General features: G+C 36.3%; 3 protein-coding genes and 2 non-coding genes across 7 annotated transcripts; 1 reads left to right on the top strand and 4 right to left on the bottom strand.

The window, feature by feature from the left end:
- Positions 1-1,115: 1,115 nt before the first annotated feature.
- On the bottom strand, positions 1,116-8,142 carry LOC111800738 (digalactosyldiacylglycerol synthase 2, chloroplastic). 3 transcript variants are annotated; one of them, XM_023684558.1, is made up of 5 exons: positions 7,885-8,142; positions 7,009-7,357; positions 3,079-3,345; positions 2,600-2,949; positions 1,116-1,861 (listed from the first exon to the last, which is right to left on the bottom strand). In XM_023684558.1, exons 2-5 carry the CDS (start codon positions 7,288-7,290, stop codon positions 1,351-1,353), a joined length of 1,410 nt encoding a protein of 469 aa, XP_023540326.1. In that variant the 5' UTR covers positions 7,291-7,357; positions 7,885-8,142; the 3' UTR covers positions 1,116-1,350. The 3 variants fall into 3 exon arrangements, with proteins under 3 accessions (XP_023540326.1, XP_023540328.1, XP_023540327.1); XM_023684560.1 differs by lacking the exon at positions 7,885-8,142 and adding an exon at positions 7,704-7,791; XM_023684559.1 differs by lacking the exons at positions 7,009-7,357; positions 7,885-8,142 and adding exons at positions 4,283-4,631; positions 4,978-5,065.
- Positions 8,143-11,262: 3,120 nt separating this feature from the next.
- On the bottom strand, positions 11,263-11,338 carry LOC111801228. The gene has a single exon (XR_002816103.1). It is a non-coding gene; the product is annotated as a small nucleolar RNA SNORD18 (small nucleolar RNA).
- A 112-nt stretch (positions 11,339-11,450) lies between these two features.
- LOC111801229 lies at positions 11,451-11,531 on the bottom strand. Its single transcript, XR_002816104.1, has one exon. It is a non-coding gene; the product is annotated as a small nucleolar RNA Z199 (small nucleolar RNA).
- Positions 11,532-12,694: 1,163 nt separating this feature from the next.
- Positions 12,695-15,597, top strand: LOC111799639 (acyl-coenzyme A thioesterase 13-like). Its single transcript, XM_023683060.1, has 3 exons — positions 12,695-13,013; positions 13,596-13,742; positions 15,210-15,597. Exons 1-3 carry the CDS (start codon positions 12,762-12,764, stop codon positions 15,351-15,353), a joined length of 543 nt encoding a protein of 180 aa, XP_023538828.1. The 5' UTR covers positions 12,695-12,761; the 3' UTR covers positions 15,354-15,597.
- A 2,233-nt stretch (positions 15,598-17,830) lies between these two features.
- On the bottom strand, positions 17,831-23,164 carry LOC111800933 (cell division protein FtsY homolog, chloroplastic). Its single transcript, XM_023684859.1, has 12 exons — positions 22,790-23,164; positions 22,275-22,379; positions 21,790-21,863; positions 21,635-21,693; positions 21,243-21,280; positions 21,026-21,146; positions 20,844-20,912; positions 20,678-20,760; positions 19,958-20,026; positions 19,617-19,679; positions 19,404-19,530; positions 17,831-18,320 (listed from the first exon to the last, which is right to left on the bottom strand). Exons 1-11 carry the CDS (start codon positions 23,099-23,101, stop codon positions 19,417-19,419), a joined length of 1,107 nt encoding a protein of 368 aa, XP_023540627.1. The 5' UTR covers positions 23,102-23,164; the 3' UTR covers positions 17,831-18,320; positions 19,404-19,416.
- Positions 23,165-24,370: the final 1,206 nt, after the last annotated feature.

Raw genomic sequence — 24,370 nt, 5'->3', positions numbered from 1 at the left:
GTTAACTCAAACATGCATGCTTGCCACATAATCCCAAACATTTGAGTGGAATTTTAAGTGTCAAAATTTGGTGATCTCAAGTTTGCATGAACATGCAAACTTGACTCTTTAAATAGAGTGATCATGATACTTGGAATGGATTTTTCATCTTGATGAAAAACCTCTCAAAAACACTCTCTTCCATCTTTACAAAATCCCTCAAGTCTAGTCACTCACCGGATTCCACAATCTCGTTCTAAGGCCGGAGAATAGTGGAAAAGACACTAGTGGTGGTTCGAAACCGGTTCGTGAGGCAAAAAGAGTTTGAACTACAAAAGGTTAGTATTTAAACTCATTAAGTTTTAATAGTTATGAACATGCTAGTCATTTACAATAATTGATGTTCTAAAAGTGCCTAAGATCTAAATTGCTTCCGCATGTGTTATAGTAACACTATCACCCTGGACCTGTGGCCTAAGTGAGCTACTCTGTGGCACATACGTATGTCACAGTGTAGGCGAGCGTGTCGAGACGAGTGTCTCGGGCGACTTCCTTTGAAATGGGTTTTGAAGGACAATACCGGACGGCACGGGTGTGCCGGTATTGTGCCCCAGCCCGCTTTTTGGAGGTTGCTACATATACCCGCTATCCGGTACGGAATCCATAAACGACTCGGTATGGGCACAGGAGGGCCAATGCCTCAATAGAACCCAATGGATGGATGTTCGAGAAGTCCCGATGAGATGAACGACACGCGGGCCCATTCTCGATGGCATGACCGTGCGAGTTATGATGACCAACGACATCCCAAAACTCGGGATGACGTCAAGACATATGGACCTCGTCGATGGGGATCGAGATGACAAGATGAGGCCTTAGCCCGAGCAGAGGCAAGGTCGTGTGTAGTTGAACAAGCTTGGATTTTGCACAAGCGATGTTCGATTGGCGAAGACAAAGCTCGCCTAAGGTCCGACGAAGCCACAAAGCCGGGGTGAAAAATATATACGGGGTTTAATTTTCCTTAAGGCTAGTCGAGAGCGTGTCATGATCACGACGCCGAAAAAATGTAAGACCGTGACACCATGGATTGGTGATCATTTGCATAATGTCCATGGATAAGTTGGGTATGTTTTGAATTAATGTAAAATTTATGTTGTCAATGGTTCGAATTACTCAAAGCGGTCTGTTACATTACCATACCATTCATGATGTTAAGCTCTAACTACAAATCTCAGCTTCAGACAAAGACAACATGTGTAAGAATAAAGAGGGCAAATGTGAACAATCTTTCAAACTTGCACACCTAACATTAAAAATCTAACATCCTTGGATATATTTTGAATAGGATCATAACTGATGCACTCACTTTAATCACTTGTTCCAACCTCTTTTGTTAGAAGGACTAGCTATTCCCAACTCTTTGCATTGTTGTTCATCTGGATGCAGGCTTCCGGGGACAGCCCCGAACGCTCGTCGAGACCCCTCGAACCCAAGAGTCACATGATGTATATATGCTGATGCATCATCAAACTTTCTACCAAGCTGCAATGACATAGATAGAAACTTTTTGGAACGAGTTCTTTGAGGTTTCTTTGCAAGTGGCTGGTCGAGTTCAGCAGCGGTTAGGAAACGTTCTGTTGCAGCCTCCCACGAGAGCTCGTGCATTTGCGCATTGGTCAGCGGCTCGGGTTCTTCAGTCAGTGCTTTGAAAATTCCCCTAACAAAGGCATCACTTTTGTCACAGAGAAAGCAGTTTGGGAATTGCCTGAAGAACTCATTTGAGGGATGATCAGCACATACAACGAATTTGCCCATTGCCAATGCTTCAGCTGTGGTGGTGCAAACAACGTCTGTGGTGCTTGGATTCACAAACACTTTGTAACTGAAAAAAGAAACAGGAAAAAACTCAAAACCAGCCAATGGATAGACATTATTCAAACCAACGGAGAACAAAAAAAAACTAAGCTGCAGCTTTCGTTTGAGCCAATTAGTACTCATAACTGTTACAAATTAAGGATTAAGGAAGCTGAAAGAAGTGACCAATGTAACTGCCCAAGTCCACCGTATTGTCCTCTTTGGGCTTTCTCTTTCGGGCTTCCCCTCAAGGTTTCTAAAGTCTGCTAGGGAGTGTTTCGGGGATTGTTGGATCTCACAATCCACCCCCTACGGGGCCCAGCGTCTACTCCCTTTGGGGATTGTTGCTGGCACACCACCTTGTGCCTACCCCTTTTGGGGCTCAGCCTCCTTGCTGACACATCGCTCGGTGTCTGGCTCTGATACCATTTGTAACGGCCCAAGTCCACCGCTAATAAATGCATCTATTAGGGAAAGATTTTCACACCCTTATAAAGGATGTTTCGTTCTCCTCCCCAACCAATGTGGGATTGTGGGATCTCACAAATCATTTCCAACCGAGCAGTCATCACCATTTCAAACTCAAATAAATGGTTTCAACAGTTCCTTGATGCGTTTCAACAAAACTAGTTCATAAAATGTTGTTAGCTAACCATGAAAGAATCATGTATTATACCATCAGTGACATTGAAAGATCTAATCATTGATCCTCTAGCTAGAGCAGATGGAAATAATAAGTGTGCAAGAGAGAAGAGGTTAAGTATACTCATGGAAGATCGGATCTGTGTGATCGCGTCCAGGATGAACTTTAACAGATAATTCCAAGTCTTGAGCAGCTTTCTGGACTTCATCAGAATCTTCTCCATTTCCAAATAAATCAACCTCAATCCCAGCTAAATCCTTCTGATGATCGCCAAGAAGTTTAAGCAGCTCCCTGTATCCCTTGCTCCATATCATCTTCCCTATATAATAGACACCTTTGCCAAAAACTTGATCCTCATCTTGTCGCTGTTCCATCTTCTTCTTACCTATCTCGAGGAATTTGGGATTGACTCCATGAACATTGCAGATAACCGACTTTGGATAATCCTGGGTAGCAGCAGATAACCTAATCACCTGAAAGATTATACGAGAATTGATGAATAAGACATCCACTAATCATTATGAAAATAAACTAATTCAATGATCACAATGAACAAAATGCAGATGATTTCATTGGAAGTAAGGAACATATAGCAAAAACACCTTGTGGCAATAGATATGAACAACCCATCTGTTTATATGTTCAAGAAGAAAAGCTTCAACTGCCCCATTCTTCTCCCGTTTAACGTATTCCAAATAGTTGGTATGGATAATTCCTACCACCCATTTGAATTTCTTTTTCCATCTCCTTCCATGATGATACCATGTTAGATGCTCCGGCTCCTCAAGGATAGCAATATCTGATTCGTCATCAGGGATGATTTCTGAAATATCACCAACAGGGAGAATGCTCCTTTTATCTACGGCAAACTGCAGAATAAAGTGAAACCTCAGTTGGGCAGAACAGGATAATGGGTTAGGAATCACGACTCTCCACAATAGTATGATACTGTCCACTTTGAGAATAAACTCTCATGGCTTTACTTTGGGCTTCCCCAAAAGGCCTCATTACTAACAGAGATGTATTCCTTACTTAGAAACTCATGATCATATTCCCTAAATTAGTCAATGTGGGACTCCCTCCCAACAAACCTCGAACAAAGTACACTATAGAGCCTCCCCGGAGGCCTATGGAACCCTCTAACAGCCTCCTCTTAATCGAGATTCGACTCCTCTGGAGTTCTCGAATAAAGTACACCATTAATTCGACACTTGAGTCACTTTTGACTACACTTTCAAGGCTCACAACTTCTTTGTTCGATATTTGAGGATTCTATTGACATGGCTAAGTTAAGGGCATGACTCTTATACCATGTTAGTAATCACACTCTCTACAATGGTATGATATTGTCCACTTCAAGCATAAACTCTCATGGCTTTGCTTTGGGCTTCTCCAAAATAACTCATACCAATGGAGATGTATTCTTTACTTATAAACTCATGACCGTTCCCTAAATTAGCCAATGTGGGACTCCCTCCCAACCTAACACCTAACATAATGAGTGCCATTAGATTTTCATGCTTGTGTAAAAACATAGACAAGGGAAGACTTTTGGACCCATAAACAGCCTTCAGGTAAAACAAGTAGCAAACGCACAAAATTCCAATATAAATTTAAAGTAAAAACATTGAGTTTCCTTATGCGTAGTACAAGAACAAAACACCTGATGTTTCTGAATGTTAATTAAACCATAAATGAAAACATAAAAATTGCATATGGTCCTCAGAGGGAAAGATCTACACACACAAAAAAAGTCCGAGTATCATATCCAAGATAAGGATTAGAATTAAATGATGCTACAATTACCTTCCCAGGATAAAATTGGAGGTTGAAATTGAATTTTGATCCTATTCTTTCTTCGAGCCATTCCCGAATGTATTTCTCCTGCTGTGAGGGTAAGACGAAGGTTGTGTTGCTGGGATATACAAGTTCCTGATCTCGTATAGATAACCAAGGAACCACCAGTGTGACCTTTCTATCCCCACCGATTGATAGATAGGCAGCACGAAATAGAGGGTTTACTGCAGTTCCAGTCATCCATGGAAGACTGGCCGTGGTAAAAATTGCAATATGTTGCTTTGTATCCATCCAGGTCTCAGATATCACCAGAAAAAATGGCAATCATTTTAGTCTCTTCCCTAAATATACCAGCAACCTGATTATCAAGGAACATGAGTCTCAATTACGACATTCTAGGTTTCAACCACAGGGAATAACCACACAATTGCCGGAAAAGAAAAATCTTAAAAGATTAACCAAATCAATTAAACAAAATAAAAATTAATTTCTTCAGCTATTACGATTCATGACCAACCATAATCAAGCGAAAACAACTTTTAACATTCAAAATTATGAGGTATCATGAGGACTGGAAAAAAAAAAAAAACTAAAGAAAACAATGCGTCGAGTTGAAAAAAAATTATCTCCGTTTCCAATTCAGTTCAATCTTTGTATCCGAGGACATTCCAAATCTTACAAATCAGCCATTAACAATAACATACATTCCTCAACCACGTCCATTCTTCTAGAGATAAATTTACGTCATTCTTCCGACAAGGAATTCTTAATTCTAGCCAAATGCACATTGAATAATACAGATTTCATAAATTAACATAATATGAGATATATATATATATATATATATATATANACCTAACACCTAACATAATGAGTGCCATTAGATTTTCATGCTTGTGTAAAAACATAGACAAGGGAAGACTTTTGGACCCATAAACAGCCTTCAGGTAAAACAAGTAGCAAACGCACAAAATTCCAATATAAATTTAAAGTAAAAACATTGAGTTTCCTTATGCGTAGTACAAGAACAAAACACCTGATGTTTCTGAATGTTAATTAAACCATAAATGAAAACATAAAAATTGCATATGGTCCTCAGAGGGAAAGATCTACACACACAAAAAAAGTCCGAGTATCATATCCAAGATAAGGATTAGAATTAAATGATGCTACAATTACCTTCCCAGGATAAAATTGGAGGTTGAAATTGAATTTTGATCCTATTCTTTCTTCGAGCCATTCCCGAATGTATTTCTCCTGCTGTGAGGGTAAGACGAAGGTTGTGTTGCTGGGATATACAAGTTCCTGATCTCGTATAGATAACCAAGGAACCACCAGTGTGACCTTTCTATCCCCACCGATTGATAGATAGGCAGCACGAAATAGAGGGTTTACTGCAGTTCCAGTCATCCATGGAAGACTGGCCGTGGTAAAAATTGCAATATGTTGCTTTGTATCCATCCAGGTCTCAGATATCACCAGAAAAAATGGCAATCATTTTAGTCTCTTCCCTAAATATACCAGCAACCTGATTATCAAGGAACATGAGTCTCAATTACGACATTCTAGGTTTCAACCACAGGGAATAACCACACAATTGCCGGAAAAGAAAAATCTTAAAAGATTAACCAAATCAATTAAACAAAATAAAAATTAATTTCTTCAGCTATTACGATTCATGACCAACCATAATCAAGCGAAAACAACTTTTAACATTCAAAATTATGAGGTATCATGAGGACTGGAAAAAAAAAAAAAACTAAAGAAAACAATGCGTCGAGTTGAAAAAAAATTATCTCCGTTTCCAATTCAGTTCAATCTTTGTATCCGAGGACATTCCAAATCTTACAAATCAGCCATTAACAATAACATACATTCCTCAACCACGTCCATTCTTCTAGAGATAAATTTACGTCATTCTTCCGACAAGGAATTCTTAATTCTAGCCAAATGCACATTGAATAATACAGATTTCATAAATTAACATAATATGAGATATATATATATATATATATATATATATATAGAGAGAGAGAGAGAGAGAGAGAGAGGTACCGGCGATTAAAGCTTGAGCATCTCCCTAAAAATTGACAAAGTTGAGCAGAAAACGAGAGAACACGAAAGTAGAGGCTTGTGTGAATCAAAAAATGTGATGGATTCTTGAGGTTTCGTGTGTGAGAATGGATTTGTAAAGAAATGAAGAGAAGGATCAAAGCCGGAAACAGAGGAAGCAAGGCATCGGAGGAGAGGAGAGAGAGAATATGCGAGTGACCAATGGTCGTTGGCGATTGCAAACGCAAATTAACAGGGAAGCCTCACACGACGCCGTTTTGACACGCTGAGTTGTTCAGTTCAACTTTTTTCTAGTATGAGCTGTTTGGATGTTCTTTTAATTTGAAGAAAAAGATATTATAATTCCCTCAATTATAAAAAAAATAATTTAACCTTTTTTTCTTTTCAAAAAATACATTCGAATTTCGAATAATGTACAAATATATATATAAAATATAAAAACATTTATTACCGTTAATTTTTAAAAGTCATTTATAACTCCAATTTCAAATATATAACTTTTAAAATTTAAAAAAAAAAGTTTAAAAAAAATATTGAACCAAAGCAAGAGTTTATGCTCAATATGGACAATATCGATTATGGAGAGTCGTGGTCATCTAACATGGTATCAGAGTCATGCTCTAAACTTAGTCGTGCNTAGAATTAAATGATGCTACAATTACCTTCCCAGGATAAAATTGGAGGTTGAAATTGAATTTTGATCCTATTCTTTCTTCGAGCCATTCCCGAATGTATTTCTCCTGCTGTGAGGGTAAGACGAAGGTTGTGTTGCTGGGATATACAAGTTCCTGATCTCGTATAGATAACCAAGGAACCACCAGTGTGACCTTTCTATCCCCACCGATTGATAGATAGGCAGCACGAAATAGAGGGTTTACTGCAGTTCCAGTCATCCATGGAAGACTGGCCGTGGTAAAAATTGCAATATGTTGCTTTGTATCCATCCAGGTCTCAGATATCACCAGAAAAAATGGCAATCATTTTAGTCTCTTCCCTAAATATACCAGCAACCTGATTATCAAGGAACATGAGTCTCAATTACGACATTCTAGGTTTCAACCACAGGGAATAACCACACAATTGCCGGAAAAGAAAAATCTTAAAAGATTAACCAAATCAATTAAACAAAATAAAAATTAATTTCTTCAGCTATTACGATTCATGACCAACCATAATCAAGCGAAAACAACTTTTAACATTCAAAATTATGAGGTATCATGAGGACTGGAAAAAAAAAAAAAACTAAAGAAAACAATGCGTCGAGTTGAAAAAAAATTATCTCCGTTTCCAATTCAGTTCAATCTTTGTATCCGAGGACATTCCAAATCTTACAAATCAGCCATTAACAATAACATACATTCCTCAACCACGTCCATTCTTCTAGAGATAAATTTACGTCATTCTTCCGACAAGGAATTCTTAATTCTAGCCAAATGCACATTGAATAATACAGATTTCATAAATTAACATAATATGAGATATATATATATATATATATATATATATATAGAGAGAGAGAGAGAGAGAGAGAGAGGTACCGGCGATTAAAGCTTGAGCATCTCCCTAAAAATTGACAAAGTTGAGCAGAAAACGAGAGAACACGAAAGTAGAGGCTTGTGTGAATCAAAAAATGTGATGGATTCTTGAGGTTTCGTGTGTGAGAATGGATTTGTAAAGAAATGAAGAGAAGGATCAAAGCCGGAAACAGAGGAAGCAAGGCATCGGAGGAGAGGAGAGAGAGAATATGCGAGTGACCAATGGTCGTTGGCGATTGCAAACGCAAATTAACAGGGAAGCCTCACACGACGCCGTTTTGACACGCTGAGTTGTTCAGTTCAACTTTTTTCTAGTATGAGCTGTTTGGATGTTCTTTTAATTTGAAGAAAAAGATATTATAATTCCCTCAATTATAAAAAAAATAATTTAACCTTTTTTTCTTTTCAAAAAATACATTCGAATTTCGAATAATGTACAAATATATATATAAAATATAAAAACATTTATTACCGTTAATTTTTAAAAGTCATTTATAACTCCAATTTCAAATATATAACTTTTAAAATTTAAAAAAAAAAGTTTAAAAAAAATATTGAACCAAAGCAAGAGTTTATGCTCAATATGGACAATATCGATTATGGAGAGTCGTGGTCATCTAACATGGTATCAGAGTCATGCTCTAAACTTAGTCGTGCCAATAGATTTGTAAATCCTCAAATATTGAACAAAAGACTCCAAAAGAAAACGAGTCAAGCCCCCTCGAATGCAGTAAAAAATGACTAAGACTGATTAAGGTGACTAAGACTGATTAAGGGGAGGCGTACTTTGTTCGAGACCTTTTGGGGAAGCTCAATATAAACAAAGAATACTCTCTTCATTGGTTCGAGACCTTTTGGGGAAGCTCAATATAAACAAAGAATACTCTCTTCATTGGTACGAGACATTTTGGGGGAGCCCAATATAAACAAAGAATACTCTCTCCATTGGTACGAGACATTTTGGGGGAGCCCAATATAAACAAAGAATACTCTCTCCATTGGTACGAGACATTTTGGGGGAGCCCAATATAAACAAAGAATACTCTCTCCATTGGTACGAGACATTTTGGGGGAGCCCAATATAAACAAAGAATACTCTCTCCATTGGTACGAGACATTTTGGGGGAGCCCAATATAAACAAAGAATACTCTCTCCATTGGTACGAGACATTTTGGGGGAGCCCAATATAAACAAAGAATACTCTCTCCATTGGTACGAGACATTTTGGGGGAGCCCAATATAAACAAAGAATACTCTCTCCATTGGTACGAGACATTTTGGGGAAGCCCAATATAAACAAAGAATACTCTCTTCATTGGTACGAGACATTTTGGAGAAACCCAAACATTTGAATATCGAGGATAATATATTACCTCCATTATTTAGTACAATGTCCATAAATAATAGCATAAGCACACGTGGTAATAACATAAGCACACGTGGTTTCATACCTAATGAGAATTCAAATAATTAGTAAGATATAACATTACACATGAGAGATCTTAACTTAAAGTAAAAGTAAGGTATCAAATTTGTAACACAAATCCACCGCTCACAAATTTTGAACATGTAGGCATCAACATGAATAATCGACCGTCCGTTTAAATTCTATTATAATGTTATTGTAAAAAAGGGTAGTAAATTGGTTAAAAATGATTGATCATAGTTGAATGTTTAATATGACATGAAAGACAATCATACCTTATTTTATAAGTATTTCCAACCATTGTATCATATTATTAACTTTAATAATTAAATGTTATCAAAATAAACTTGTGAGATAAACACTTCTCTCTACAATGATATAATATTATTGTCATTTTAAATTAAGCTCTCATAGCTTTATTTTGGTTTTTCCCAAAAAGCCATATATCAATGAAGTATTCTTTAATTATAAACTCATAAATATGACTCATGAAATAATATTGTCCACTTTGAGCTCTACTAGCTTTGCTTTAAACTTCTACTTTATCATAAATTCTCAACCTTCTTTCAATTTTACATTGAGACAGTAATATGGAAGGAGCAAAGCAAGCTGTGTGAGACCCATAGGTAATCTTAGCCTATTTATTTACCTTGTGAAAGTAAAATCCAATCCACATAATAATTTGATGTATGGACAGATTTCACTCTAGAGCAACTTAACCTTTCGAGGATGTAAAGAGGTGTTTCTTTGGTTCTTTCTCCGATTCCTCGCAAGCAAAGGAACGAGTGAGACAATTCAAGTAAGGGCATCCGTGTAACACATATCAAAGAGTCTGTTGCCAAGCCTAATATCAACCAGATATATCTGTTGCAATTGCTTTTTAATTGCTCCAAAACAATAAGGAAAGCCAAAACAAAAATAAATGAATTAGCTATGGTTGAATCCAAACCTCTTTTGCCAGGGCAAAACCTAATGACTTAAAATCCTTTAGAAAAAAAAAAGAAATGAAACAACACAAGCTTATTTGATGAATGTAGTATTCTTTGATTATAAACACATAATTATTCTCTAAATTGGACATAAAACAAAACTCAATAACTAATTAGATCGTTTAAAAATGTTGGTAAATAAATGGAATCTTTTATTTAATTGTATTTTGTCAAAATAAATTATTATTTAGTTGATTTACTTGGTTATTAATTCTAATGAAGTGCGAAAAATTCCTCATGACAAGGTTTAAATTCCTCCTCACAAACACCGGGGGTCATTTTGCTTCGAAGGAAATTTTAATAGTTTATAATATGTATTTTTGGATTGAAATTGTGTATCCTTCATCGACACTGCACATAGATTGAAAAATCTATTTGACCAACCCTAAATTTAATCTCACGGTAACCTTGAAGTGACAGATATTCAACGACATTAATGATCATAACATAGTTCATAACGTACGAATGTTTTGATATTTAATTATAAAATAATGGTGGAATTAAGTAAAGAAAAATTCATGAAAGAGAAACTTATTCTAACATAAAAAAAATAGAGATTGGAAAACCAATCTATCTAGTCCAAAACTTTGAATTTCAAAGATCCAAAAGATTTCTCAACCTAAGAACATTCTAACTAATTATTTACTGGCGAAATATTATGTTACTTCTTTAGAAATTTAATTGAATAAACGACTGTTTAATATGAAATGAGAAATAGGACTGAAACCAATTACCAATGAACGTAAGAGAACAGATCCAAATGCAATCTCCTTCAATTATTTCTTTCATCAGTGAGGAAAAGCAATGTTAAAATCTGATCTCAGACCTCGAAATGAAGCTCATCCATTGAAATGACAAACTTCAAATCGAAGTGCCTAAATCAAAACGACAAGCAGAGAGAAACGAAAAAAAATCGATGAAAGAAATCAAAATTTGAAAAGTAAAACAGAATCACGAAGATTGGAGAGATCAGAGTGTGCTTATATGGAAATTCGTCACGGTTTATTCAGAAACACGGACCAATGTTGCTCATCATATCTCAGCCAAACGTCAAGAAGATCCGATAAAATCACAGAGAGAAAGAAATAAGACGATGAGATCCGAAAGAACAGCGAAAGAGAATCAATTCGAGAAACTTGCGGGACAAAGTAAAACGCATCAGAGACTTAAATATGAAGGTAATCACGGAAGTTTCCGATCATCTTGTTGCAGTTTTTTTTCTCATCCCCTGCATCATACTTTGTCCCGCTATCTACCAAAACAAAAACACCAAGACGGCAACGATAAATCCAATCACCGGAGGCGGAGAATCGATGAAAGGCTAATACAGCGGTGAAAACAAGAGCATCAGGAACAGAGAAAAGTGCTAAACCCTAGTAACATTATGCTTCACAATTCTGTGAAGAAGCAGATGAAGTCAGTAAGCTGTTAAGAGCGTTATTTATAGGACTCAGCGAGTGAACCCTAGAAGTTAGTTGAGTTTTGTATGGGCCTTTCGTTTGGGCCTTTCGTTTGGGCCTTTCGTTTGGGCCTTTCGTTTGGGCCTCTCCATCTCTCTTATCATACTAAAACATTTATTTTTTTATTTTTTATTTATTTAAAAAACACAATATTATATTCAAACCCTAATTTCCAAAATTCAAAGTTCATCTAAAATAAAAAAATAAAAAATTAATAAAAAAAATGGTAATTTCATGTACAAACCTAAAAGAAAAAAAAAATAGTTAAGCTAGCTACCTTGTGGCACATGCGTGTGTCACCGCGTGATCGAGCGTTTCGTGACGAATGTCTCGAGCGACTTTCTTTGAAATAAGTTTTTCAATGGTAGTACCGAACGACACGGGTGTACCAGTATTGCACCCCTAACCCATGTATCAAAGGTTAGATTATGCACTCGTTGTTCGAAACGTACATCATAAATGGTTTAGCACAAACACTAGCGAGTTGAGCCTCGAGTGAACCTGGATAAATAGATGTTCGGGATGTCTCAATGGGATGATCAACATGTGGGTCAATTTCCAACAAATGTGTCCGAGCAAGTCTAGATGACCGATATATCTCGAGACATGGGATGTCATAATGGAAGTGCTTTATATGATATTCTATGTTGATTTGTGCGAGAATGCTCGGTAGCTACACAGTCTCAAAAGGGTCGTCCCGAGGCGTCAGTCTTGTCGGTATATATATATATATTTTTAAATTTATTTAAATTTTTACCCAAATTCATTCCCAACTTTACAATTAAACTTGATTAGATTTATATTTATTTTTAAATGATTAAAAAGTTAAAATTGTTTTTTATTTTATAATAAAACTTTTTTTTAAGACAAAAAAAAAAAAAATAATAAATAAGAATAATAATAAAAAAATGGGCCATACGTACAAATTTCTCGCAAATGTTTGGTAAATTATCGCAGTTGTATATGATTGGTACGAAATCGAACGGTAGTTGAGAGGAACGACAATGGCGAAACCTTCTTCACCAGCAGCTTCTTCGTTGATCTTAGAGTCGCCGGCGATTCAGATAAAGAATATGTCTGAAGAAGATTTGCACGAAACTATCCAAATGCTCAATGGATTGAGAGGCTTCGTCCAAATTCCGGACGATTGCAACACCGAGGGCTTCTATTCCGACATCAGTCGCAGTCATCTCCGGCAGCTCAGCCTCGAACGAGGCCGTATCACCTACCTCCTCATCGTCAAACCTGTTGTCTCCGTAAGTTCTCAATTCTTTTTTTCAAGTTTGTTTTCTCGTCGACTTTAGGAAGAGAATTTTGGTATTCGGTTTATACTATTGCGTATTCCTTGTATCTGATTTGAATTGAATTGATATCTTTGGGGACTTGAAAAATTAGCTATTCATCATTAGAGCGGAAATAGCTCAGAAAATGAGGTGTTTGGTTAGAATCGAAACAATATTTTTGAGAACTTGAAAGTTCACTATTCATCTATCGTTATAGTGATGTCTTTGGTTGCTGAGAAAATGAAGTATCTGATTTGAATTGAGATGATACATTTGGAAACTTTCAAATTTTCTGTTCATCGTTATACTAATCTGTTTGCTCGCCGTGAAAATGTGGTGATTGATTTGAATCGGAACAGCTTCCACGGGAACTTGAAAACAAAGCATTCATCATCATGGCGGTCTATTTGTTTGCCGAGAATGTGTGCCTTTTCAAATTCTCGTTATTTGCGTCTTTCAGTTTGAGTTCGTGTGGATTCATCTATCTGATGAATTAAAAACGGAATATCAATATGTTTGCATTCACATTAACAACAGGTATCTGTGAAATTTCAGAACATTTATGGCTTTTTACATGGAGGATTTGTTGCTGCGGCTGCTGAGTTCTCATCAATTGCTTGTGCTAGAACTGTTCTGGGAGAGGATAAGGCATTATTTCTTGGGGAACTGAGCATTTCTTATCTCTCAGGCGCTCCACAAAATGTGAGTAAATTTTAAGTAATTGCTGTGCTTCCTTATGATTTGTTTGAGTTGGGGGGTGCAAGTAGGTTAGTTAAGCTGAGGAAACTGACTCTCGAATTGACCAAAACTGAGTCCAACCAATCAAAGCCATCAAAACTAACCAAAATTGAAATAAGCCACATCCAACAAAGTCAAATGGATCAAGAATGAGAATTCAAATTGAATGAATTGAATTGGTTAATTCAGCCGGTTTTGGCAATTTCGGTTTCGGGAGCTGGGACGTGTTTTGATGGAAACTGGATGTATAAATTTCTTAGACGTTAGAGTCCTCAGATTGTTTTGCTGGTCCTGCATGCTTAAACCTTTTGTGTACCTAGCCATACATGGGTGGGAGGGTTGCATGATTCTACCGGTGGCAATGGTTTATAACTTGAGACAGGGCCATTTTATCTTCTTATGATTTGAAACTGATATTATGATGGTGTCTATTTTTTGTCGAATGGTATATTTCCATGGCTTTGCTGACTTTAGCTCAGTTCCAGCCACCTTGCGCTTGTAGTTTATGGGAAAATACCATTCATTTTCTTTATTAGGAGGATTAAGGGAGATACATTCATTCAAATCATGAATTTTCAAATAGAGAGATCAAGAATTAAATCATAATTACCACCCTCTGCAATCCTATAGGTATAACATCAGTAATATGATTGCCACCACACTTCAGATCAGAGCAACAAATGGGACTGAGTTAGGTTGGATGTTTTAGGACACAAACATAGTAGTTAGGTACCATGTGAACAAGAAGGGTCTGAGTACATAACACAAATATAAATATAACTAGGTGCTATGACCAAGCCTCGAGTACATCAATGATTGCATCTAGTGTTCGATTCAGACTTCGGTACCGATCAACTTATGGAGGATATGAAAGATGGTATTTCGATCGATTTTGTTGTTCAAAGAATGGTTTCGGCATTCACATCCAGGAAAGTATGAACACACACAAGAAAAAACCATCGATACAATACAAAGGAGGTGGCTGGTCTCACTGGAGAGGAGAGTTTTGACAGCGAGGGAGGCAGGGGTGCGTTGGTATCGTATATATATAAAAGGCTACCTGTTGGTTTCACAATTCCATTGCCTTAACTACTTCCTGAACCTTTTAGTCTCTCCTGTAAAGAAAGGATAGGGGAAGGATTTCATATGCGAGTTAAGGAGAATGAAGAAAGGATAGCTTGTGACCTTCTTTCAAAATCGAAGTACAGTGATCTGCTTTAACCGCTGAATGACTTCCAATTGGTATTTGAGTCATACTTGTGAATTTAAATGCAGTTTTGATTGTTCAAGTAGCTTGCTTATGATTAAAAATCTTAGCTCTACATACCTTTTCACTCAATTTGAGCTTTACCAAGATCATGCTATCTTCCACGACCTTACTTAAACAGGACCTGTTCTTTAGAAGTTTTCTGAAAAATTGTGTTGTTGCAGGCAGAGGTTGTGGTAGACGCTTCTGTTTTAAGGAGTGGAAAAAGTTTGACCATAATTTCCATAGAGTTCAGACTTCAAAAGACAGGAAAGTTGGTCTACACAGCTCGCTCTACACTCTATAGCATGCCAATGCCGAAGTTATAAAATGAAAATTTCCAGGTGCCTAAACATCTCCCAACTTTCTTTACTTTAATGTTATGTGCTTTTATTCTGTTTGAACAAACATGTCAAATATTTGTACTTGTGTAATGTTGAAAAGAGTAGGCAAATATATTGATTAGAAGCTTGATTATCCTTGTATACTATTTATAATCTAGACAAAATACTGTTGTTCCATGCTGTATTCATAAAGAAATCTTAGTTGCTATAGAGTTTGGACTTCAAGATACTCGATTTCTTTTTAGTTCAACATTTTGAGGCGAGAATTTGAACTTATAACCTTTTAGTTGAGTGTATGTCAAACAAAGCCTCGCATTAGTTAGGAAAGATAGGAAAAATAGTGATCATGGCATATAAATGAGGACATTTATTTTATTGGTACGAGTTTTTTTTTGGTAGAACAAAAAACAGAGCCATGACGACTTAGGTCTACAATGGACAATATCATTTTATTGTAGAGATAGGTAAATGTTTCATTGTCCTTAATGACCTGGCTAAAGTTGTTTGAAACGTAAAACTTAGTCTATTTGACTCGGGCAACCTTGTATTATCATTGCAAAGTTATAAAATTATTTGGTTCGACACCTAGGTGAACAATTGTCATATGCCTATATATAATATTTTTTTAAAACTTTTTTCAACTTTTGTCTCTTTAGTTTTCATTCAAACGGGATAAATAGAACAATACCTACTATTTTTTGTGATATATAATTTTAGATATTATGGTAATTAACGAAGTTGAAGGTTGTAAGATATAAATACCAACTTTCTTTCTTTCTTCTTTTTTTTTTTTTTTTTTTTTTTTTTTNAAATCCTATAAATATAGCCCTAATAATCACTAATGACCAAATCACATGAAATAACATTTTACTATTCATTGTATTTTGTTATTGCCAAAATAATGAAGTCAAGTTCAATATCGAGGAAACACTACAGTCTCTTCATCTCGATTCTTTTTGTAGTTTTATACAAATATCGTCTAACTACAACCTCTTAGTGATTATTAGTGATCAAGGTCGATTTGTTTTTGCTTTGATTCTGATAAGCAATATCAAAGAAAAACTACACCATCTATCGTTAAATCACCAAGATTCTTGCTTGCAATATACCATTGCGATATTTATTTCACTATAGCAATGTCGGGTAACTATTGGACTTTTGAAAATTTTGTTAAGTTTCTTAAGTTTTGAAAACTAAAATAGGTGTTTTTTAAGAACTTGTTTATGATTTAAACTCATTTTTTCTCGTTTAAATGAAATTCGTACCCGCTTGAATGGAATTACTACCAATGTTCTTATCTTGCTTGAGCTGTGCCTTGGGGGAAAACTCAGAGGTATCATTAGGTATTAGTCAGTTCTTTCTCCAAGGAGCTGACCATTTCCCCCCTTCGAAGTGATGGAAAATATGTCAACAAGACCAGTGGCAACAAAGATCATAGCTTTCTAATTGGATCTTCATTACATAGCAATGAATAAATTTGCCCTAAACTCCACATTTGGCTGAATAGTCTCAAGCCTTCAGCTTCACACCCATCTCGGCAATATCCAAATATCCATATACCAGGGATGACCAAGTGATAGAATTTTAGTTGGAGATTCATGGAAAAGGATCTCCCGATTGGGCATAAGCAGAAATCATAATATTCCATGAGCTGAAATCATAACTTACGCGCTTCGTCAACTCGACCATCTTTAGATAACTCGCTCAGGAGCTGGTTGGAGATGGGACTCGACACATAATTCACAATGTTGTATAAGAACAGGGTGGTTGAAGTGAAAGTAGTGCACTGAGTGAAGGAGTTTGAAGTTTGTAGATATATGTGTTGGATGATGGAAGTCCCACATCGACTAATTTAGGGAATGATCATGAGTTTATAAGTGAAGAATACTAACTCCATTGGTATGAGGCCTTTTGGGGAAGCCCAAAGCAAAGCCATGAGAGCTTATGCTCAAAGTGGACAAATCATACCATTATGGAGAGTCGTGTTCGTCTAACATGGTATCAGAGCGATACCCTAAACTTAGTCGTGCCAATAGATTGGTAAATCCTCAAATCCTCAAATATCGAACAAAGAACTCCTAAAGAAAAGGAGCCAAGCCCCTCCTCGAAGGCAGTCAAAAATGACTAAGACTCCAAAGGAGTCGAGCCTCGATTAAGGGGAGGCGCACTTTGTTCGAGGGGAGGTGTTGGATGATGGAAGTCCCACATCGACTAATTTAGGGAATGATCATGGGTTTATAAGTGAGGAATACTAACTCCATTGGTATGAGACCTTTTGGGGAAGCCCAAAGCAAAGCCACGAGAGCTTATGCTCAAAGTGGACAATATCATAACATAAGCAACATACTTCTAGCAGGCTTGATAAGTTCACTTAGATGTGTTCCTCCAGCATCAACAACACCCCCTCCCCAACTTAACACAATCCATAAGCAAGCCACAACCCAAATGGAACCTAACTCAAATTTCAGAGACCAAAAGAGTATTTTTCTCTTTAGATTATATTTATCCTATTCAATGGAACATAAAATTTAACAAACGACATAGTATCGATACAGGAAATACGAACGATAGAGACTTGAAGAAATCAACACTGAAAACAAAACAGATAATGGCATCATACATAATTCAATTATGAATGCCAATGGTTAAAAAAAGGAGGCACCAAGCTCTTAGGAGTTTCAATACGTGTATGGTTATGAGAGTTCAACTGGACCTGAGAATCTTACCAAATCAACCAGGAGACACCTTTTTGCTGTTGAAGTATGTATGGTCATCAAAACCACAGATGTGAGAGATCTATGCATTTTTCAGGTTTCCACTTGCTCAACCAATAGAATCGCAGGCAGCAAATTTTTCTGCTTCAATTTCAAACCAATATTATGGTTTGCACCCTGTGCTAGAGCCTGGTGATGTTGCTTGGGGTGCAAAATTGGGGGATCACAAACGAGAAATCTGTAGTAGCAAAAAAACATTAATGTATAAATATATCTTCACAAAAAAAAAAAAAAAAAAAAAAAAAAAAAAAAAAAAAAAAAAAAAAAAAANAATTGCCATGACGATCCTCGAATTTCTAATTTGATCAATGAGTTTACTATACTTTGTTAAGTGTTACAACAAGTGCGCTATTCTCTACTAACGTGTGAGTCACACATGTTGTGATGTCCCATGTTAGTTAGGGAGGAGAATAAACCATCATTTATAAGGGTGTAGAAACCTTCCCCTAGCAGACGCGTTTTAAAGCCTTGAAGGGAAGCTCGAAAGGGAAAGCCCAAAGAGGACAATATTTGCTAGCGGTGGATCTAGACCGTTACAAATGGTATCAGAGCCAGACACCAGACGATGTGTCAGCCTTCTCGCTGTTCCCCGAAGGGGGGTGGATTGTGATGTCCCACATTGGTTGGGGAGGAGAACAAACCACCATTTATAAGGGTGTGGAAACCTTCCCCTGTCAGACGTGTTTTAAAGCCTTGAGGGGAGCCCGAAAGGGAAAGCCCAAAGAGGACAATATCTGCTAGCGGTGGATCTGGGCCGTTACCCATGTGAAGCTCAATTAAAAGGTAATCTAACAACTAACATAAGGGGTTGATCGCAACACTAAACAAAATATATAGGACTGAATGATGAAATTAAAAATTCAGAGATGTGATTTCAGGAGTGGTTTGCAATTTTTCCAAAAAAAATCCTATTTCTGTTTAACATCAACATTCAAGAGATAGTCTTCCACAATGCAATGCAAGGGCACGCTCTTTTCAGCTATTATCTTATAAAATTTAAAAGTGACGCAATTATTGGAAGATTTTTCTGATCAAAAATAAAAATGATCAAGTCAGCATACTAATAAATAGCATGAAATAATGACGATAAGCTACTTCATCACCTAGAACCAAGTTACTAACACACTGAGTTGAATCAAGGACGGAACCCTATGAGTTTACAGAACTTTATGAATGGGATGGGTAGACTTTAGAAGGAATGCAGACAAATTGTGAGACAGTGGTGAAAGGAGATATTAATGGTAGTGATATTGATACTGACCATATTGTACACATCATGAAAATATGGCATCAACGAAGGCCTCTGGATCAAAAGGTTGAAGATCTTCTAACCCTTCACCAACGCCAACAAACTTTACGGGGATGCCAAGCTCGTCGACCACACTGACCTGAGAAAGAAGGATTATATCATCAGAGAGTAGTGTGCGGTCATGTCATTTCAGGAAGTTGTTCATCTCAGAATTTTAAGGCATACCACACAACCACCTCTTGCAGAACCATCAAGTTTTGTCAAAATTAAACCAGTAATTCCAACTACCTGTTACAGAAGCCAACAAGCTTGTCAATTGAAATTTCTTGGTAACTAAAAGCAGGATTGCAACATGCTTAAAAACTCCATTAGCTATTATGTTTCAAGAATACTTGCCCCAAGGTAAAAGACACATAAATATAATAATCCAAATGCGTCTATTGTACTCAGCAGATGATGCTATATTTTACTTTTGGGGAAATCATGAACGAAAACTTGCAAAATGGCAAGAAATGTGCGTGTCATCCAAGAATATTCATTTAGAAGGAAAAGGATAGTAAAGTTACATCATTGAACTCCCTTGCTTGTGGTAGCATATTCAAACCAGTTGTCCCATCCAATACCTGCAGGATCTCCTGCAATTGTAATGAAACTCTTAATAAGTACATGATACTAGGTAGAATTTCATTTTAATGACCAGATATCCAACTTTTATAAAATTCTTCATATCTGCTTGAACCATAAATTTCATGGGAGGCAGTGTTGGCCTGAATGAAGTAATAATAACAAAGTAGAAAAATGGAATCTTCAGTGTCTGAGTATCATCTGCCTTACAACTAATAGTGTCATATTTAAATACATTATTTTCCTAACACAGAAATCAAGTTTGATTTTAACCTCAGCTAACAGCCGAAAGCATTGGAGGAAAAGCGAAGAAATCTCAAAGAAAAGGTGCCACTCACCCCACAGTCCCGTGCATAATAACGTCGAAGATAAATTAAATGCTTATGCAAGTGTAAAGTGCAAATCCCTACACCGAAAATACAAGAAAAAAGCTTTGCAGTTGCACTCATTGACGTCTTGACAAGAGCCTTTACGCTAAACAAAAATATGTCTTTATTACTAGGTTAAAACTTCAGACTTTCACTTAATACTGGGTAGTCATGCATAATAATGTTAAAGGTAAATTGAATGGCTTATGCAGTCTAGAAGTGTAAATGCCTACACATCCGGCTTTTGAAATAGAACAAGTCAACAAGGTAAAACGAAAAGATAGTAATGCTTACATTAGGTGCTCCGGGCATAACCTTTTTCACAGCTTTCTTACATGCTATTAACTCTTCCATCAAGCTATAATTTGTATGCAGACCTATGAAAAAAATCAAGATTTTCATCTATTAAGAAGACACAAGAAAGAATACTAACAGTAAACCAATACACTAATATGCTTACGTCCAGATGTATCACACAAAACAATGTCAAAACCACCTTCTTTTCCTTTCTTTACAGCCTGTGATAGAACTATCAGGGAAACACTTCAAGAGGATAAGTTAGCATCCACAGTATATGATACAAACTTCCTCAAACATTACAATGTCAAGAAAAAGAAACAGAGCACTATAACTACTGCATACCTGATGACGCCTTGGCATTGTCCTTTTCAGCAATAACAATCTCACATCCACATCTCTCTGCCCAGATTTCCAGCTGATCACTAGCAGCTGCTCTAAATGTATCACCAGCTGCCATCAATATCTGGCACACAAAAATGTAAATTACTATATTTCCATCGAGTTACTTTTTTAAATAAGAAAGTAACTTCCACTTAGAAGGGTAAGAGGATCATCTAACCTTGGCTCCTTCGTTTTTTAGTCTAAAAGCCAGCTTTCCTGCAACATGGAGTTGAAAAGATATTACCGGGTAATTTGAGTAATAGCACCGCAAATAAATATATCCCAATTTAGCAAATAGACAGAGAAGTAGATAGCTTAACCTTATGCAATGTGAGGTCATGTTAATTTCCTAAACTTGTCTTACTGGAGTAGTAATAACGAAATTGCAACAAATAAATGGGGAAGTATATTTAACATGCTTTTAAAAGGAAATATATTATGTTCGAGCCATNCATGAAAATCCAAGTAAATATCCTCAAAACTAGGTAAGAACTTCTGCCAAGAAATTATCACAAGAAATAAGGTTTAAGCTCAATAGAATACTCATACCATGTTAATGCTAGGTCTTACCAAGAGATGTTGTCTTTCCACCTCCGTTAACACCAACTATCATAATCACTGCTGGTTTCCTGATGACATGATAAAAGCAGAATCGGAGTTAATGCTTGAGATATTGTGCTTACTTAGATAGATTGCACAAACTAGAAACCATAAAGAAAGTAGACCGGAATCCAAGTTGAAGTTCGGTTTTGCTCCCCTTCCCTTTCAACAACTCCAACACATTCTTCTTTAAGGCATCCTGGGATCGTTTTGATCAGTGTATTACAAGTTCAATCAAGCGTTACAAACTATATGGATATAAAAATATAGAATTGAAAACCAAACTTGGAATCTAAAGCATTTCTTTCATCAAATTGGTGATCATCAACCAAACTACCACTTCAAAAATTAAATCCAAATTCCATGATTCAAAACTCAAAGCGTACATAAAAATTTTCATCGATAAACTTAAATGAATGTAAAAATTTTCATAATAGAAATTTCTCCAAATGAAACGAATTCCAATTCCAAGCAGAAAGAGAGGTAAATTGCTCACAGTGCCGCTAGAGCTTCATTTAACGTTTAATGTAATAATTATTAATTCATTTCCGTGTAGTAAGCCTTTCTTTCTTAGAACGCAGAGTAATGGAACAATTCGTGAACTAATTACCTTTATTTCACTACCCGATTTTAGCTTCCCAGACAATATGTCGTCACGCAAGCTCTCCACGATCTTAATGGTGATCCTCGGCCCGAAATCAGACACCAATAATGCCTACAAGATTATCAACACTACGATTAACCATGGAATTTCATCCGGCTTACAAATGATTTTTCCAAAAGACTCCAGTATTGAAAGGACTACCTATATCAATAACAAGAAAATAGCTCCATTACTAACATTCAAGCCATACAAAAATTCAGGTCTGAAAGAAGGTTGGATTTAAGCTCATTCTCAGAAATAAAGACCTGAGAGAAGTTTCAGATAAGAGAATAATGTAAACCAAAATCGAATTACGCCTCCGTGGAATCCACATTCAGAACAGTGAATTGGATTAGATTTGACAAATTCTAGTTCAAATAATCCAAGAATTCCTGAACAGAAAAGTTTCCTAAGTAGGAAATACTTCCTTGAGACGAACATAAAACAAAAGAGAGAAAATAGAACAGGAGCAGAATACTGACCTCTTCGAGTTCATCGAGAACTCTATCGGTTTCCGCAAGGTTCCAGTAAAGAAGAAGCTCATCAATAACAGCAAGATTGTCTCGAGTCTTTGAGAACCCCGAGAAGACCTTCTCGACATCGCTTTTGGCCTTCTCCTTAAGCAGCCTACCAAGCCGAGTGAAGAATCCCGTCTGACCAGCGGAGCATCTGAATCGAGAACCACCGACGCGGCCTTTCCTGGAAGGAGAAGTCAGCCGGAGAGATGGAACGATTAAGCTTCGAGGTGAAGGGTTTGAGAGAAAGGAGAGTTGAGAGAGTGAGGCCGCGGCCATTTTTGTTACAGCTCCGAGAACGGAATGTTTCAGAGCCAAATGGATAAACCAACTACCTTCGGGAAACGTCACAGATCGACGTCGTTTTGGTTTCCTGCTGTCAGTTGATCATATTCCTTTACACGACGTCGTTTTATATTTGGGCCTAAATGAAAGTAGGCCCAATGTTTGTAGAAACTTTTAAATATTTATAAACAATATAATTAAAATAATAAATAACTATATTTTAGACAATAAATTTTATATATTATAAATAACTTTCGGGCCTACACCGTACGAGAAAATCCGACACTAGAACGTTCGTAGTTCCGACGATTATGTTCCTCGAAATAGATCCACAATGCACCTTGATAGTCAAGAACATTGCATCCACCGACATCTCTATTAACGTATAACTATTAGGAATCACGAAACTTCATAATGATAATATTGTCTACTTTGAGCCTAAACTCTCGTGATTTTGCTTTACGGTTTCTCAAAAGATCTCATACCAATAGAAATATATTCTCTATTTATAAACTCATGATCATTCTCTTAATTAGCGAACCGAGACTCGCTCCCAACAATCCTCAACAAACACTATATAGCCTCCCGTAAGGCCTGAGGAGCCATCAAACAGTCTCCCCTTAACCGAGGCTCGACTCCTTCTCTAGAGTCCTTGAACAAAGTACACCATTTGTGTCGACACTCGAGTCACTAGATTTTATTGACATGACTAAGTTAAGGGCATGACTCTGATACCGTGTTACAAATTGACTCGAGTCACCATTTGTGTCCACTTCGAATATGCGTTCTTATGACTTTGTTTTGTATCTACTAAGAGGCTCGTACCAATGGAAATATTTCTTAATTAGCTAACGTGAACTCTCTCTCAACAATCCTCAACAAATTCTCTGAGATCACGTCTAAGGTTGTCTAATAGAGACGAAATTATTATTTTTTTTATCGATTTTTTTAAGAATAATTATTTAATTTAATAATAATCGTGGAAAGAAGATAAAATAATATTGATATAAAATGACCTCTTGAGTGTGTAGCCATTAAGTTATATTTTATTCTTCCCTCTTTTTTACTTATTTATTAATGTTTTTTTTTTCATATATATTAATCTATAAATACAAACTATTTTTCTGATAATTTGTTTAAAATTAAATTATGAATTTAGTCTATACATTTTTTTATTTGAATTTTATTAAATTTTAATATTTTAAAAATTTATAAACTAAATAAATACAAATTAAAAAAATTAATTCTATAAAATGGATATTT

This window comes from Cucurbita pepo, chromosome LG08 (genome assembly GCF_002806865.2).
Source record: "Cucurbita pepo subsp. pepo cultivar mu-cu-16 chromosome LG08, ASM280686v2, whole genome shotgun sequence".
NCBI lineage: Eukaryota > Viridiplantae > Streptophyta > Magnoliopsida > Cucurbitales > Cucurbitaceae > Cucurbita > Cucurbita pepo.
Note: the sequence above shows the minus strand (reverse complement) of the source record. Positions and strands in the feature narration are given on the sequence as shown.